This window comes from Paramisgurnus dabryanus, chromosome 17 (assembly GCF_030506205.2).
Source record: "Paramisgurnus dabryanus chromosome 17, PD_genome_1.1, whole genome shotgun sequence".
Taxonomy (NCBI): Eukaryota; Metazoa; Chordata; class Actinopteri; order Cypriniformes; family Cobitidae; genus Paramisgurnus; species Paramisgurnus dabryanus.
Window position 1 is genome coordinate 2,742,019 of NC_133353.1, and position 19,024 is coordinate 2,761,042.

General features: G+C 39.8%; 1 protein-coding gene across 5 annotated transcripts in view; it reads right to left on the minus strand.

Moving 5' to 3' along the window:
* The window catches only part of foxn3 (forkhead box N3), a 152,680-nt gene that overhangs the window by 96,536 nt on the left and 37,120 nt on the right, over window positions 1–19,024 (minus strand). For 3 of the 5 annotated variants that reach the window (XM_065244820.2, XM_065244826.2, XM_065244827.2), the window contains exon 2: window positions 15,918–16,474. In XM_065244820.2, coding sequence (XP_065100892.1) covers window positions 15,918–16,460 — 543 coding nt within the window. In that variant the 5' untranslated portion in view covers window positions 16,461–16,474. Of the gene's footprint in view, window positions 1–15,917; window positions 16,475–16,574; window positions 16,698–16,776; window positions 16,942–19,024 lie in introns of all 5 variants that reach the window. The other 2 variants (XM_065244822.2, XM_065244825.2) reach the window with 2 other exon arrangements.

Below are 19,024 nucleotides of genomic sequence, written 5' to 3' on the forward strand. Positions count from 1 at the left end.
TGAGCTAGAGGGGGAGTAACCAGGAGTGGTGACGTTACTGCACGCTGAGGTCGAATTTCAAAATCTTAAAGGGGACAGAGAATGAAAAACCATTTTTACCTTGTCTTTGTTGAATAATGGTAGTCTACCTGCATTCACAAAAATACAAAAAGTGCTAAACATGCTAAACATCTCAGTCTCATAGAAATTCCTCTTTTAGAAATGTCAGCCAGAAAACGGCCCAATCTGAAAAACTGATGCTAATGACATCACAGGCATCTAACTGCCCCTCCACTTTAAAATAATTGGCTACATTTATTGAGTGGCAGCAAAGTCAGCCAATCAGTAATGAGATTGCAAGTTAAGCCAGTAGGGGGAGCCAAATAGGTGCAAAACCACTTGTTTAAAATCCCCCACCCTAATAGACCTATTTGAGAGAGGTTTTTAGGAAGCTTCTAAGGCATTACAGACCCAAACAAAAACATTTTTGTGTACATGTCACATCACAGAACAAGGATAAATACCCCGTTCAATCATTCTATGTCACCTTTAAAAAAAGGAAAACATAGAAGTGTTTGGCGGCTTCTAAATTCATCCCTGTTTGGATCCTAAGGAATGAATGGGGCTAGGCTAAATGCTAACACATTCACGACTCGCTATACAAAGATTAAGTGCATGCACTGAATAAAGATAGGTATGTCTTAATTCGTCTAAATTGAGTTAAGAACATAGTAAAATATTGAAAACAGTGGTGTTTTCCTTTAACCAATCAGGAGCTTGCTCTAGAAGTGCATTATTTTACGAAACAGTGAGCGGAGACAGAAATTCGAAACATCTATGGAGTACAATATAATTTTTGCTGTTTGTGGACACCCAGAGCTTTACGACACATCTCCGTACTTTTATAGAAACAGGAATAAAAAGGGTCTTGCTTGCAAGAACGTGAGTTAGGAGGTTGAGCAATCTGATAAGTCAAATTGAGCCTTTACTTAATTTGAGCTATATATATACATATTGAGACTACAAGCTAGCTAAAGCTAACAAACTGGGCATATTCATGTCTGAATTTTACGCACGAATGGCCAAAATTTCACATGCGATTAATTTGAATTACGCACATTTCACCTGTGAATGGAGCGAGTTAACTCAATGGGCCCTATTTTAACGATCTGAAACGCAAGTGCGAAGCGCAATGCGCAAGTGACTTTGTGGGCGGATCTTGGGCGCTGTTGCTATTTTCCCGGTGGGAGAAATAACTCTTGCGCCAGGCGCAAATCAATAAGGGGTTGGTCTGAAGTAGGTTCATTATTCATAGGTGTGGTTTGGGCGTAACGTCAAATAAACCAATCAGAACGTCATCCAACATTCCCTTTAAATGCAAGTGCGCAAGTTCCATGGCGGGTTGCTATTATTATAACGGATTTACCAGGCGAACGCCAGGAGCGGTTCACAGCCGAGGAGACCGACGTTCTTGTAAGAGCAGCAAAGACAGAGAAGTTGTTTTGTATGGGGATAGGAGAAACCCGCTCAAATCAGTGTAGGTTAAACAGGCGTGAGAGGAAATAGCCACAGTCTCATCAGCTGGCATCCCCATCGTTGCGCCAAGCGCTACAATGATGTCAGGAGACGGGGGAATCCCAAGCTTGCCAGCATAAATCGGGCACGCCGTGTAACGGGAGGTGGATCTGCCTCTACACAGGACCTGACGCCAGCAGAGGACATCGCTGCGTCCACCCTCACCGCTGAAAGGGTTTGGGGGCTTTGAAATTGGACCCAAGAAACGCAAGCAAGGTCCAACCCCAAAGTACAAGTCTTACAAATCAAGTTCATATACATTAAGGTTTCTTATGAAAACATTTTAATTATTATTTACATAAAATAAACGTAATACAGCCACACAACAAACTTATGAAAATATTTTAATCGTTATTTGCATGATAATTTTTTAACGCAGCCACACAAAATAAATAAAAACTATCACCACAATGATTCCCCTTATCTCGTGTATTAATATTTTTATTGTAACAATTTATGATTTGCAAAAATAACTGTTGCATCTGTGTAGATTAGATGCAAAGTGTGTGCGCGTTGTGCACGCTATACATTATGGTCAAACATGCGCCCTTAAAATAGCATAATGAACCACGCGCAACGTGCCACTGACTTTAGACTAGTTTTTTTTTTGGTCAGTGGCGCAATTGTTTTTTGAAACTGCAAAATAGCATCAGGGATGGTTTGCGCCGGAACACGCCTCCTTTTTTGCGCTGAACTGCCCAGGGAGCGCAAGTTCATTCCCTAGTTTGCCGACGTGCGTCTGTGGAGGGAAAAACCCGCTGTGCGCCGGTGCAAAATACGAATGATACATGCGTCACTGACAAAGTCAATTGCGCTGGGTGCAAGATAGGGCCCAAAATGTTCAAGCATCCAACAACATGCGAATAGTGTGATGTATTCGCTTTATTCGTGTCTGGCATTAACGCACAGTAAAAAATGCTGGGTTATTTTCAACCCAGAGTTGGGTCAAAAGTCTTTCTAAGGAAGTCGTGTCATTGCGCCTCTATATTTGCAACGCCTCCCAAGACTTGTCAGATACTGCGTATACGCAAAGTCCTCTATCATATATAAAAAAATGTGATTTAGATTTTTCCCATAATCGAGCTGCCCTAAAATAATCCCAGAAAATATTTACTTTTGATCCAACATTAGGTTAAATAGGTCGGGTCAGTCCCTTATTGACTCAATGTTAGGTAGGCTAAAAATAACCCAGCATTTTTTTAAAGAGAGACCTTTTTACTTTACCCAGCCCCTTGGGTTGTAATTTAACTTATGCATGGTTGTTTCAACCCAAAATGCTGGGTAGTTTTAACCCATTGTTTTTCAGAGAGTACCATACTGTAGCTATGCAATCTACATTCATTCTATAACTCAATATTCAAATATATATCACTTTCACAATATTGTATTGATTCAATTCAAAGCTAACCTGGCATTAGATAACTAATTAACTAGTGAAAATTATGAATATTCAAATGAGACAAATTAGTGGGCATGTAAGAGTTAACCAACTGAGGGTCCAGAAATCACTTTCAGACAGCATGAGGTCAATCCCATTTTTAACTAATAAAACAAAATGTAGGCATGGAAAGCAACACAGGCTGTTCCTATTTTGAGAGAACCTAGTAATTGTTGCAGAAGACAAACAGACACAAGGTTTGGGGCTATTTGTTACGTAAATTCAATTGCGGATCAACGGGCAGAAAGCACGGAGATGATTCAACTTTTCCTACTGTCATCACAGTTGTGGGGAGTCCGAGACCTCCAGGTTGACAGCAAGGAAAAACAATATCACGCATAAGAAGCTCTGCCAAGCGCAGACTATTCAAAAGCACGCCGATTTCCATAACCAAGGTGGCGTAGATTTCTAACATACACATTATCTCATTTAACAACACCTTTCACCTTGACAGACTTGTATTCAACACGAGTTCAGACGTACTGCTCTGTCTGTGAATAGATCTAATGATGAAGCATTTACAGGGGCTATATCAGTAACAGACTAACAGACAAGTCGAGCAATCTCTGAAATTGCTCAATTGTACAGCTCAAATGACAGCATTATCTGCAATTATCCATTCATCTGTTCAACATTAGCCTTGTTAACGGAGGTAGACCAAACATGGCTCAGTTCAATGTGCGTTCCTATTGAAGGATGCAAAAATCTTGGAATGGATACTTATAACCATTATTCCAAGCATAGCAAATAAAAACACTATGAAAACATCCAGCTGACGCTTTACTATAAATTGAAAAGACTGGCCTATGAATCAAGTCATAATGGGGTGCAGAAAGCTCTTTCATTTTCTCTGTAATTACGACCTACAATAATCATAAAACCGTTGCAGTCATTGCATATTTTTCTTTTCTTATCATCAGCATTGGCCTTATCTGTGCTGCCGAAATGTTATGTAAACCCCCCTTTGGACATCCGTTTGTCTGACATTACCAAGCACGAAATGTAGTTTAAAGTCAGCCCAATATTTAAACCATATTGCTTTTCGAGTTTTGAATCTGTAAAAAGGTGCTGACACTCAAAGAATCTTTTGAGTGTCCTGTATTGATCGGCAGGTAATGTGGTGTCAACGTGTAGCATCAGGATCCCTTGGGGACGACCGTGTAACCATTGGTAACACAATGACGGGTGACGTCAGATGGAGGTTTGCGTGCAAATCTCTTGCAGCTTTCCTCACGACCCAACATCTGTCCACAGGGAGCACAACAGCTGGCCAGGGAACATATCGGCGAGTGGGTCGGATTTATCCTACATCAGCCTGGTTTTTGGAGGGATGTATAAATTGTGGCACATGGATCAACGGTATCACTGCAACGCCTCAAAGCTTTGCGATAAACAGGCAGTTTGCAACGAAATGTATATTCAACATAGTCCTGATTAAAAAAATTAACTTCTTACTAAAAAAATATGTTGAGCAAACACAGAGGAAAATCACTATTTACATTCAGGGAGATTCACCATAAAGGAAAAGAATCTGCTGATGTTTATATGCATTGTTTAGTGCCTGCTTTATTAGAGGAGTTGTGCAAATCAATAATAATGCAAACACAGGCACAAAACTTGTGTTAAACACAATTTACAAGGAGCAATTTTTGGTTTTGAAGCTGGGAAAAGTACTAAGCAGTCATTTTTAATCTGCCTTCGACTCTACTGCTTGTTTAGGTACATGTCCAATTTAACATTGGTTGGATAACTGATTAAAGCGTTTCCACTGCACTCGACATTCGGACATGACTGTCGGAGTTCGCCCCCTAGTGGTAATCATCATGAAATTTCAGTTTAATCATAAATCTGTGCCAACATGGGAGAGAAGCTCATTCCCGTGCAAGAGCCTTAAATCAATGAGTATTCACTTTATGAATACAAATAAATAAAACAATAAACAGCTATGCATATATGACAAAGACGCCAATATTTTTGGAGAGAACATATTGAGACAAGATTAAAAATAATGACGTGTAAATATTAAATGAATCATTTATTACTTATCATTAATAAATAGTTTCTAAAGGATTGATGAAGTTTAACAAAGGATTAATAATTTTCACCTCACGCCCCTATTCAGACAGCCAGCGACCAGCAGTAGCAGAGCGACGCGATCTCATTAATTTCAATGGAAACCTGGCGACTTCCGGCGACACGAGCGAAAGTGACCGTTGGCGACTGTATGGGCGTGTCCAGTGACGCGAGAAAGTTAAGAAAAGTTTAAATTTATGCAAATGTTGAGAAAATTCGGGATGACTAATGAGAACGAAGCAGTGGAGATCATCCTTCTCTCGTCAGTTACTGGAGTGGATGGTACTCATTTGTTTATGACAAGCAGATTTAGAAACGCCTCATTGAAAGAGACGAGCGACACACAGCGATAACGTCGCTGGCTGTCTGAACGAGGGGTCACACAAATGTTTTGATTGGAATTCACTGAAATACATCACTTCCGGTCGGCGTATCACACCCGCAACGTTACATTTTTTAACGGATCCATCCAACACTCAAAACGGATCCAAAAATTTTGAAATAGCCAACAGCATTTAGTTTACCTCTATATGGAATCTGATGAAGAGCGAAAGTGAAGAATGATGCCAAAAATCATTTATCCATATTGGCAAAAGTGAGAGACTTAAAATGCTTATATCTTCTTATTGCAAATGAAGTCTTTTTAGTTTACACATTAGGTTACAGATCCTCAAGGTTAACATTATAACTTCTATGTGCATCTGACATGTTTTTTTTATAAATGAGCATTTTTATCAGGCTTATGTTTAGGTTCAGTAATTTCATTTTAATGGCAGTGAAAAGGTTATTAGTCAGTAACTGAAATGCCATTTTCACAAATATCACTTTAGTAATTCCATTGGTATTTAACTAACTTAATTGCCTTTTGCTGCAAAAACCTCTAAGTGCATGCAAGCTTTTTTTTGGCAAAAACCTCTTGAAATATCCACTTCTTTGGACAGGACATAGTAAACATTAGCAAAATCATTAAAAGATGCATCTAGAAGCACTGCAAACAATGAAAGTCAGAATGTAAAAATGAAGAAATAGAAACACACATTAGGGGGCGTTGTGATCCTGAATCCGTTGTATTGAATGTAAATGTGATCCACGGTCATTTCGCGCGTCACCATTCATCCAATTAGTCTTTCATACACTTAAAGGGACACGCCACTTTTTTGAAAATATGCTAATTTTCCAGCTCCCCTAGAGTTTTTACCATTTTGCAATCCATTCAGCCGATCTCCGGGTCTGGCGGTACCACTTTTAGCATAGCTTAGCATAATCCATGGAAACTGATTAGACCATTAGCATCACGCTAAAAAAAAATCTGGAGTTTCGATATTTTTCCTATTTAAAATGACTGTTTTAGTTACATCATGTACTAAGACAGCGGGAAAATTAAAAGTTGCGATATTCTAGGCTGATATGGCTATGCTAAAAGTGGTACCGCCAGACCCAAAGATCGGCTGAATGGATTCCAAAATGGTAAAAATCAAATGTTTAACTCCAGGGGAACTAGAAAATGACCATATTTTCAAAAAAGTGGAGTGTCCCTTTTAATCAGTTTAGCGGATTCTGCCAACAGGTATTTCTAAATGGTCTGAGAGTGGACGACGTTAATGCCAGGTGTAAACGGTGTTCAAAACGTTTTGAGCTCGTCCACTTTCGACCACTTTCAACCACATCCAGAGGTAGTCGAAACCACTTTCGAACGGATCGCTTTGGAGTTGCGGAAGGCATATGTGGTTGAATGTGTTCGAACAGCCACACGCGACCGCCTTCTCTCCGCCCATTTATCTAATCTGAGGTATTAAACACAAGTTTTATGTCTTTTTTTGACTTCTTTCGTGAACATACGGTGAACAGCGCTATTTTTAGCCTTTCATTGATAAAACTAAAGCGGCTGATCTCCGTAGTTTCGTTTTGAAAGCGTGTGAAAGTTGCGCGATCCTATTTCATCAATTGCGCTGAAAATTCAGAGAAAGCTCCAACATATACACGTACAAAACACTGTGCAGCATGTTTACTTGCTAAACAAGCAATGGACTCCGACATAATATTAGTTTGCTTCCATATAAACTCATAATTACTCTCGCTTGCGTTTGAATGACAGCAGAGAGACTCGCCCACCGTCTCACAGACCACCCCCTCACAGTATTCAGGACAGAAGCGGTCGAAAGTGGACAAAAGAGATGGATTTAAATACCAGGTGTAAACGTAATGTGTCTCTCTCGTCCACTTGTGATCTGATCGATCAAAACACATCTTAATACCAAGTGTAAACAGCCCCTAAGGTCAGATTAAGCGGATTTAAGCAAAAGTATTTGATGAACGTATGATGCGTGCCGAAAGCATATCAATATCTAATTTTTGATGGAGGTGACATTTAGTGGCTTTTGTATTATATTTAGCCAAAAAACTTCCATTTTGATTTCATGGGAACCTTAAAGTCCAGATTACAAAGTGCTGTAGTAAATAATGCACAAAAATAAGCATCATTCCTTGGAAGACAACTGAGTTTTTTAAGTCTCATTGTTTCTTGAAGGTTTATGAACACAACAGAAAGCTTAATTATTACAGTCTCACTATCAAAACAATAATGCAAAATACAATTTCATGGCTGATAAGACATAATTACGACCTATACTTTTTCTTCAATTCACCCACTATTGGAAGATGTAGTTTATTTTGGACCCTGGCAATGCTACCCACGAATGAAAGTGGCAACAACATGCTCTTTGCTTTTGTATTTCTTCATAAAGATCTGTACTATTACCTGTTCAACTGTAACTCTTGTGTAACCTGGTCCTGTCGTCATGGAGATGACATAAACAATGAAAAAGACACATGAATCATCCAAGCTCCCTCTCACCTCTGCATATAAACACCCATACATGTGCCTGTATGTAAAACAACCTCAGTAAGGGGACACAAGCGCTCTAGAGATCCACCCATATAACTACCACTCAGGTGCCAAGTTCAGATCCTGTGTTCATAACAGTGTCATGGAAACAAATGACAGGGTGTCATTTCTAAACCAGTCACTCTTCACCAGCCACTGCGGATTTACTGTTCAGCTCCATAACACAAACGTGCACAGATCACAACAGGAACTGTTTAAAAGACTCAGGAGTGTATTCACTGAAAAGCTGCGCTATACGTGCTTGAAACACAGCGCTGCCGTGCACATTTCAATTAAGTTTTCTGGGCAACACATTCTCTTCTGAGGCTGTTTAGAAATGGAGTGCATTCAAAAACTTTAAGTATTCATTCTCATGCCATCCCAAATGTGACTTTAGTTGTAAGTTAAAGAGCACCTAATGTCAGATTCACGTTTTTACATTTCCTTTGGTGTGTAAGTGTGTATTAGTACATGTTAACGATATACAAAAGGTACAAACCACAAAGTAAACGGTGATGTGAGTTATCGTCTCCAACGTAAATCTCTTTTCTTGGACTACAACAAACACACGGATTAGGATAGGCAACAGTTTACTTCCTGGGATTGGTGATGTAGACAAGACCGACATTATCATAATTCATCCCGCTTTGAATCACAGCCTGCAATTTAACTCCTGTTAGCATTGCATTGTGACCGAATCTTTCAAACATGGTAAGGAGCGTCACGTTTCCTATTACAACGAGTAGCCAATCAGGGGGACATAGCTTTTTAAAACTGTGCGTTTCAGGAAGAGATTGAAATCTGGAGCTACAAAAGCATACGGTATGTGGAAAATAATGTGTTGTTTTACCCATAAACCATGCAAACACATTGTATATACCAAATACACAAAATAACGCTGTTTATTAGCAATGAAATAGGTGCTCTTTAGTTAAAATATTTACATTATAATGGCAACGATATCTTCCTATATGGGAGAAAACATGCTGAAGCTTTATGAAGTTTATCCATCCATCATTATACATGCATTTGCACAGCAACCGAATGTACAGCACATGCAAAAAAAATAGAAGTGGGCAGAATTCAGAGCGAATGCTACCCTCGATCCATAAAAGCAAAAACAAAATTTTTTTAAAGTCTGGATCTCTTAATTTAAGCCTCCTCTCGGACGAAATTAATTATTCCCCACAAAACCCCTGGAGATTGTGCTTCTATCAAATGTTTGTTTATTTAGACTCTTATTTTGCTGGTTTAATTTGCCCCTCACTGTCTCATTATGGAGGGTGATGCATGATTGCATAGCAAATCCACAATGAATCTGAAATTAAAACAGACTTAAAATAGTCATCTCGTTCATTAAGTAGGCCAATGAGGCTGGAGAAATGAAATCAAATGGCAAATTACCAAGCATACAGCTAAGGGTGACTTGTGACCTGTGTTTTTTTTTTGTGCAAAATACATTTATTTAGGAAACAAGTATGAAGAAAAGAGCTCTAATGTCTCAGTGATACTGTCATCATTTAGTATTTTGTTAAAACTTTTTAAAATGTAGTGTACAGTAATGCTTGCCCATGCAAAACTACTATAACGCAAGGGGTGTTTACTTAGATGTTGCAAGGCTTGCTACAGTAAGACGCCCAAAATCTAAAATACTGTAGTGCTTACATATGGCTGTCCTTCATTTAGTGAAGTTTACAAAACACTTTAGCTTAGCATGCCACATGATCCGAGGTATCACTCATGTTCACAGCATGAACAAGTTCAATGCCAAAGTTTGATATTAAAGGTTAAGGGTATGTTGATTTCTCAAACCTCAAGTGTGAGCAATAATAATAGTGATGGATTGCTTAGCAAGCTGTGTTACTTCTCTTACATTATGTGGTTCTTTAAGCAATAAAGAGCCAAGACAAGAAACCCCTAATTCGGTAAAGCCCTGAGCTCGAACTCACACAGTTCAGCTGAATGAAGAAAACCAACCCGACAGTGCGAGCCTCAGCACGTCACCATTGAATATTGGATGGCAAAGCTGTTAACATTAGATGAGGGCATTAAAATCAAGCTCAAGAATAAAATCTTAAGTTTGGATATTGTCGCTATAGACTAAAAGCACTCACTGTCCTGTGGAGGTGGCACGAAGGGGTGCACCCTAAACATGTGGGGGGCGCACACTGAAAAGTTTGAGAACCACTGCTTTAGGGTGGTGCTGTAATGCAAAACAGTGACCTTCAAAACTCTGGGGTGAATATTTTGTCCAGGTGATGCAAAAACAATACACTGATACAGCGAAACACACACACACACAAAGAGAGAGAGAGAGAGAGAGAGAGAGAGAGAGAGAGACACCAATGTGCTGCCATCACTGGATTAGCCTTTCTCAGCTAGAACTCTCTCTCTCTCTCTCTCTCTCTCTCTCTCTCTCTCTCTCTCTCTCTCTCACACACACACACAAGAGGTCTTCACGGGTCCACTTAGATCAGAAAACCCGAGGTCCGACCCGAGACCCGATCGGGTTTGGGTCTAAAAGATTCACATGCGCCTCGGACACGGGTCGGGTATAATAATAGCGCTATCGGGTCTCGGGTAATTTAAAATGAATGTGTTTTTGCTGAACGGACCCGAGAAGACCCGAACTCTCTCGCGTGTGTGCGTCAATGTCTTTTTCAAACCCCTCATCTGTTTGCCAAGAGTGCTTGCGACATTGTGTGGCTGGCGGTAGGTAAATTTTCGTTAAGTTCGACATGTCAGTCAATTTTAAATGTACATTTTAGCAGTAACCTTGGTGTCGTCAGATAACAAAGCAAAACAAATGGAGCAGCTCGCCAAATTGGTTGCGAGGACAGCAGAGTTTCTTTCTTTCTGACAGCTGCGTGTGGGTCTGCAGAATGCACACACGTCAGTGCCGTGTACATTCGGGTCCAGTCGGGTTACAAAAAAATTGCCACTAGTTCAGGTCGGACTAATTTTCTCGGGTTTGTCTCGGGTCGGGTCTTTTTTCATTTTTTTATTATTTATGCACGTCGGGTTCGGGTATAAAGTGATTCGGGTCATTTCGGGTCGGGTACATTTCTTTGGACCAGAGAAGACCTCTAACACTCACGCACAGTTTCTCTGTTGCTACAGCAACAGCTTACTTTCTATTTCAACTGTATAGCTGTTTCTATGGAGATACATATACAAAAATTCTCACTACAGTCGCTTCACAGTCAGAGAGCAGATGGCAGTGAACTGAGAGTCACATGGAGCGACTTTACTGTTCTCATACTAACACATAGATACATGCACAACATAACACACACAGATCTACACACACACCATAAACACAGATTTGCACAGACACAGATCTACACACGTACATCATAACACAAACATACACAGATCTACACACAAATGCACAACATAACACAAACAGATCTAGAGACAGACACATGCACAAGTTAAACACAGACAGATCCACATAAACGCATAGCATAACACACACAGATCTACACACACATACACAACATAACACACAGATCTACATATGCACAACATAACACATAGAGACACATTTCACAACATAAACACACATAGATCTACACAAGCAGACATGCACAAAACATAACACAAACAGATCTAGAGACAGATACATTCATAAGTAAAACACAGACAGATCCACATGCACGCACAACATAACACACACTGATCTACACACACATGCATAACATAACACACACAGAGACACACACACACACACACACACACACACAGATCTACACAAACAGACACGTACTAATCATAACACAAACAGATCTAGAAAAAGACACATGCACAAGTTAAACACAGACAGGTGCACGCACACACACACACACACACACACACACACACACACACACACACACACACACACACACACACACACACACACACACACACACGCACGCACGCACACACACACACGCACAACATAACACACACTGATACACACACACATTTACAATATAAACACACAGATCTACACAAATACACAACATAACACACACAGAGCGCATACACAACATAACACACACAGATCTACACACACATGCAAAACATAACACACACAGACACATTTCACAACATAAACACAGACAGATCTACACAAGCAGACACGCACAAAACATAACACAAACAAATCTAGACAGACACATGCACAAGTTAAACACAGACAGATCCACACAAACACACAACATAACACACACAGAGCGCATACACAACATAACACACACACAGATCTACACACACATGCATAACATAACACACACAGAGACACATACACAACATAACACACACAGATCTACACATACACAACATAACACACACATACACATTCACAACATATACAAACACAGATCTACAAAAACATAACACAAACAGATCTAGAGACACATGCACAATTTAAACACAGCCAGATCCACACAAATTCATAACAAAACACACACTGATCTAAACACACATGCATAACATAACACACACAGAGAGACATACACAACATAACACACAGATCTAGAGACCGATACATGTACAACTTAAACACAGACAGATCCACACAAACGCACATCATAACACACACATGCACAACACACAACATACAGATCTACACACATGCACAACATAACACACACACACACAGATCTACACGTGCACAACATAACACACACAGACACATTGACAACATAAACACACACAGATCTACACAAACATACACGTACACAACATAAACAAACAGATCTAGAGACCGATACATGTACAACTTAAACACAGACAGATCCACACAAACGCACATCATAACACACACATGCACAACACACAACATACAGATCTACACACATGCACAACATAACACACACACACACACACACACACACACAGATCTACACGTGCACAACATAACACACACAGACACATTGACAACATAAACACACACAGATCTACACAAACATACACGTACACAACATAAACAAACAGATCTAGAGACCGATACATGTACAACTTAAACACAGACAGATCCACACAAACGCACATCATAACACACACATGCACAACACACAACATACAGATCTACACACATGCACAACATAACACACACAGATCTACACGTGCACAACATAACACACACAGACACATTGACAACATAAACACACACAGATCTACACAAACATACACGTACACAACATAAACAAACAGATCTAGAGACCGATACATGTACAACTTAAACACAGACAGATCCACACAAACGCACATCATAACACACACATGCACAACACACAACATACAGATCTACACACATGCACAACATAACACACACACACACACACACACACACACATACAGATCTACACTTGCACAACATAACACACACAGACACATTGACAACATAAACACACACAGATCTACACAAACATACACTTACACAACATAAACAAACAGATCTAGAGACCGATACATGTACAACTTAAACACAGACAGATCCACACAAACGCACATCATAACACACACATACAGATCTACACGTGCACAACATAACACACACAGACACATTCACAACATAAACACACACAGATCTACACAAACATACACTTACACAACAAAAACAAACAGATCTAGAGACAGACACATGCACAACTTAAACACAGACAGATTTACACAAACGCACAACATAACACACACATGCACAACACACCACATACAGATCTACACACATGCAACATAACACACACACACAGATCTACAAGTGCACAACATAACACACACAGACACATTGACAACATAAACACACACAGATCTACACAAACATACACGTACGCAACATTAACAAACAGATCTAGAGACTGATACATGTACAACTTAAACACAGACAGATCCACACAAAGCACATCATAACACACACATGCACAACACACAACATACAGATCTACGCACATGCACAACATAACACACACACACAGATCTACACGTGCACAACATAACACACACAGACACATTGACAACATAAACACACACAGATCTACACAAACATACACGTACACAACATAAACAAACAGATCTAGAGACCGATACATGTACAACTTAAACACAGACAGATCCACACAAACGCACATCATAACACACACATGCACAACACACAACATACAGATCTACACACATGCACAACATAACACACACACACACACACACATACAGATCTACACTTGCACAACATAACACACACAGACACATTGACAACATAAACACACACAGATCTACACAAACATACACTTACACAACATAAACAAACAGATCTAGAGACCGATACATGTACAACTTAAACACAGACAGATCCACACAAACGCACATCATAACACACACATACAGATCTACACGTGCACAACATAACACACACAGACACATTCACAACATAAACACACACAGATCTACACAAACATACACTTACACAACAAAAACAAACAGATCTAGAGACAGACACATGCACAACTTAAACACAGACAGATTTACACAAACGCACAACATAACACACACATGCACAACACACCACATACAGATCTACACACATGCAACATAACACACACACACAGATCTACAAGTGCACAACATAACACACACAGACACATTGACAACATAAACACACACAGATCTACACAAACATACACGTACGCAACATTAACAAACAGATCTAGAGACTGATACATGTACAACTTAAACACAGACAGATCCACACAAAGCACATCATAACACACACATGCACAAAACACAACATACAGATCTACGCACATGCACAACATAACACACACACACAGATCTACACGTGCACAACATAAACACACACAGATCTACACAAACATACACGTACACAACATAAACAAACAGATCTAGAGACAGACACATGCACAACTTAAACACAGGCAGATCCACACAAACGCACATCATAACACACACATACAGATCTACACGTGCACAACATAACACACACAGACACATTCACAACATAAACACACACAGATCTACACAAACATACACTTACACAACAAAAACAAACAGATCTAGAGACAGACACATGCACAACTTAAACACAGACAGATTTACACAAACGCACAACATAACACACACATGCACAACACACCACATACAGATCTACACACATGCAACATAACACACACACACACACAGATCTACAAGTGCACAACATAACACACACAGACACATTGACAACATAAACACACACAGATCTACACAAACATACACGTACGCAACATTAACAAACAGATCTAGAGACAGACACATGCACAACTTAAACGCAGACAGATCCACACAAACGCACAACATAAAACACACTGATCTACACAGACATTCCCAACATAAACACACACACACAGATCTACACACACACACACACACACACACACACACACACACACACACACACACACACACACACACACACACACACACACACACACACACACTGGCTTTGAAAATAACTTAATCAATACTCAATAAGCATATAATGAGTTCCAATTCATGCGCTGTATCTGCTTATCAAACAATTACAAAATGTTCTCATATAAAAATCCATTCAATCAGAGTCTACTGTTATCAACCTCAAGATAACAAAAGGTAGGTCACACCCCACACCCACCAACACAGACTTTAAAACTGTATTCATAAAACCATGTAACCTACAGCTGAGTAATTTTGAAAAAAAAAAAAGTTACTATTCCCGTACTAGAACAAGTAGTGGCCTACGTACGATATGTTTGAAAGGGCAATAGCTTTTTTATTCATTTAACTATAAAATTAGAAAATTAACTACAAAAACAAATTGTGGTGACTGCCTAGAACTTGAAAATGTACATGTTACAAAACTTAACAGAAAAAACACCAGCCATAAAGACTGCATGTAGTCGAAAAATAAAGCACTTCCCACTCAGCAGGTAAAGATTCATGCGTTTTTACCTGACTCCGGTCCTTATCCACTTTCTTAAAACACTTATTGAGAGACAGATTGTGCCTGACTGAGTTCTTCCACCCCGTGGGGGCGTTGGCAAAATATGGGAAGTGTTCCAGGATCCAATTGTAAATGTCTTTAACCGGAAGTCTCTTGGAAGGGGCATCTTCAATGGCCATGAAGATGAGGCAACTGAATGAATAAGGTGGTTTGCAGTTCGGGTTCTGCTTGGCATCGTACGGGATGTCAGAATGGGCCGGGGAAGGTGGGGTGTCGTCGTCCAGGTCCTGTACGGGGCTGACGCTCCTCAGCACGGGATCGCCGAAGCTGTTAAGAAGGTTCTTGCTTTCGTGGAGCCAGTTGAGGTTGGTAAGTTCCTCATCTTCCACACTGCCCTTCTCAAGCTTGATGGTGGGAAGAGCCAGGTCCATCTCATCTGCCTCCTGCAAGGCACGTGTGATGGAGCTCGCCTGATAAAACTGTCTCAGGCCGCTCGCGACGCTGACCCCGGATCCTTCCGGCTTCTTACTGGGAGGCATAACCGGACCCATTTAGACCAGAGCTCCTATAGGAGACACGAGAGAAAACTTTGTAAACATGACTGTTAAATTTCTACGTTCACAAGATAAATATTTTTTGTTCTTGGGTCAACCCTAATATCTCACCAAACACGTAAGGGAGGGTAAACATACAAATTCCGGATGAACAGATCAACCACCATCTAGCTCAATTGGTAGAGCATTGCATTAGCACAAAGTTGTGGGTTCAATTCCTAGGGAACACACACACTGATGCACTGTAAGTCGCTGTGGATAAAAGCGTCGCCACATGCACAAATGTAAATGCACACTCACTGAAGATACTTACAGACCCTGAAGGATGATTAAGAATACTTGACAATCAGATCACAAGGGCACTGCGGGAAACTCTGGATTCCTTTTAAGGAACAAAACATGCTCTCATAGTACAGTATGAGAACCACCCCATTCTGTCAGCAGCAGGAACGCACGGCACGCCGGCCGGCGATGTCTACTGGGATGAGCAAACACAGAGTGTCACAAGATGCCTATCTATAGTGTGAAATATTTGAAGAGTAAAAGGGAAAAGATCGCTTATGGCTATCTACACGTCTGTTCTTTCGGTTTCATGTTGACATACAAGCTTTTTTGGTATGCATCACACGTAATATACAACAAAGACTTATCCACCCTGATGTTTAAGTTACCATGACGTACTTTTTTTGTGTACACTTGTGTTTAAAGGAAAACATCACAGTTTTCCAATATTTTACTATGTTCTTACCCCAACTTAGACTAATTAATACATCCCTATCTTTTTCAATGCGTGCACTTAATCTTTGTACAGCATGTCGTGAATGTGTTAGCATTTAGCCTAGCCCCATTCATTCCTTAGGATCCAAACAGGGATGAATTTAGAAGCTACCAAACACTTCCATGTTTTCCCTATTTAAAGACTATTACCAGAGTAGTTATGGTGGCACAAAACTAAACGTGGCAATTTTTTAAACGGATAAAAATTAAGAACTATATTGTATTAAGAACTATATTGAACTATGTTTGTAGCACTTCGACCTCGGGTGCAGTAATATTGATGGAAGTTTAAGCGAGGGGGGGTGTGATGATGTTACTGTGTGCCGAGGTCGAAGTGCTGCTAAGTGCTCTTCCACCATACAATATAGTTGAGGTATAAGATGAGGTAAAAACATAGTAAAATATTGAAAAACTGTTTTTTTTCTTTTAAGATGAAGGTAACGTCTGTAGAGGAAAATGGCCATTAAAGTTAAAGGATTACTTCATTTACATAAAAAAATCTGATAATTTACTCATCCCCATGTCATCCAAGATGTTTATGTCTGTCTTTGTTCAGTCAAGAAGAAATTAAGTTTTTTTTATTAAAACATTACAGGATTTTTCTCCATATAGTGGACCTCAACAGTTTACAGTTTCAATGCAGTTTCAAAGGGCTCTAAATGATCCCAACTGAGGCGTAATTATCTTATCTAGTGAAATGATTGTAATTTTCGCAAAAAATGCACTAGCCTTGTGATGCGCCAGTGTTTAGAGAAAGAGAAAGAGGACCGTTCTGACTTTGTTGTAAGTGTAATGATACTTTTTAATGTCTTTAGCCCTATTTGCGCGGGATTCGTTTTACCTGGTGACCTCTACCAATTTGTAACAATTGCGGAGGTTGTCGATGATCTTAAAGGTCCCGTTCTTTCTGCATTTTTAAAGCTTTGATTGTGTTTACAGTGCGCAATATTACATGTGTTCATGTTTCACATGTAAAAAACTCGGTATTTTCACACAATTGACGATATTTTCACTGTCATCAAAGCGGGCTTCCTTGTTCTATGGAGTCCCTCCTTCAGAAACACGTAATGAGTTCTGATTGTGTAGTTTGTTTAGTGTGCTGTGATTCGATAGCAGCTTAGCTTGCCGTTAGCTTAGCTGGCGGTTGACGTATTCCTGTGGGCGGAGTTTAGTCAAAAAACTGTTCTACTGACGTCATTAAAGCAGGAAGTGGAGGGCTGTAGTGCAAACCGGCCGTTCACTGTAGGCTTTGAAAGGCGAATTTTGTTAAAGAAAATATATCGCCTGGCAGTGAACTTTGAGCTTTATCATTGTACAGGTATTATTTATGCTATTATAGCAACATTACACACTAACTAGGGTTTAAAAAATGGGATCAGGAAGAACGTGACCTTTAATCTTGTGCGAATAGGCCATGTCTATAATTTGTAAAAGTAAAAATTCCCCCACAAATGACCTACCATATTTTGCCGAACTCTTAGGTCTTGTTATAATATTAGTCTTGTGTGAATCGGCAAACTCTTTAATTTGGCCAGGATTTGGCGGGGTAGTATATAATTTTTCAAGGCTTTTGTTACCTGTCTGCCATTTCTATTTAGTTTCTGCGCCTCTTGCACTGCAGCTGAGAAGCGCACATAGAGTTCGAAGACACATCCCTCACCTTCTTATGGCTTTCCTTGTGAAACTTGAGGGATTTGTTATATATTTCAGATTTTAAACATCTAATCAGTCTCTTCTCGTCCATGTTTGATGATTAATATTCAGAATGGGCAGATTTATCTGTC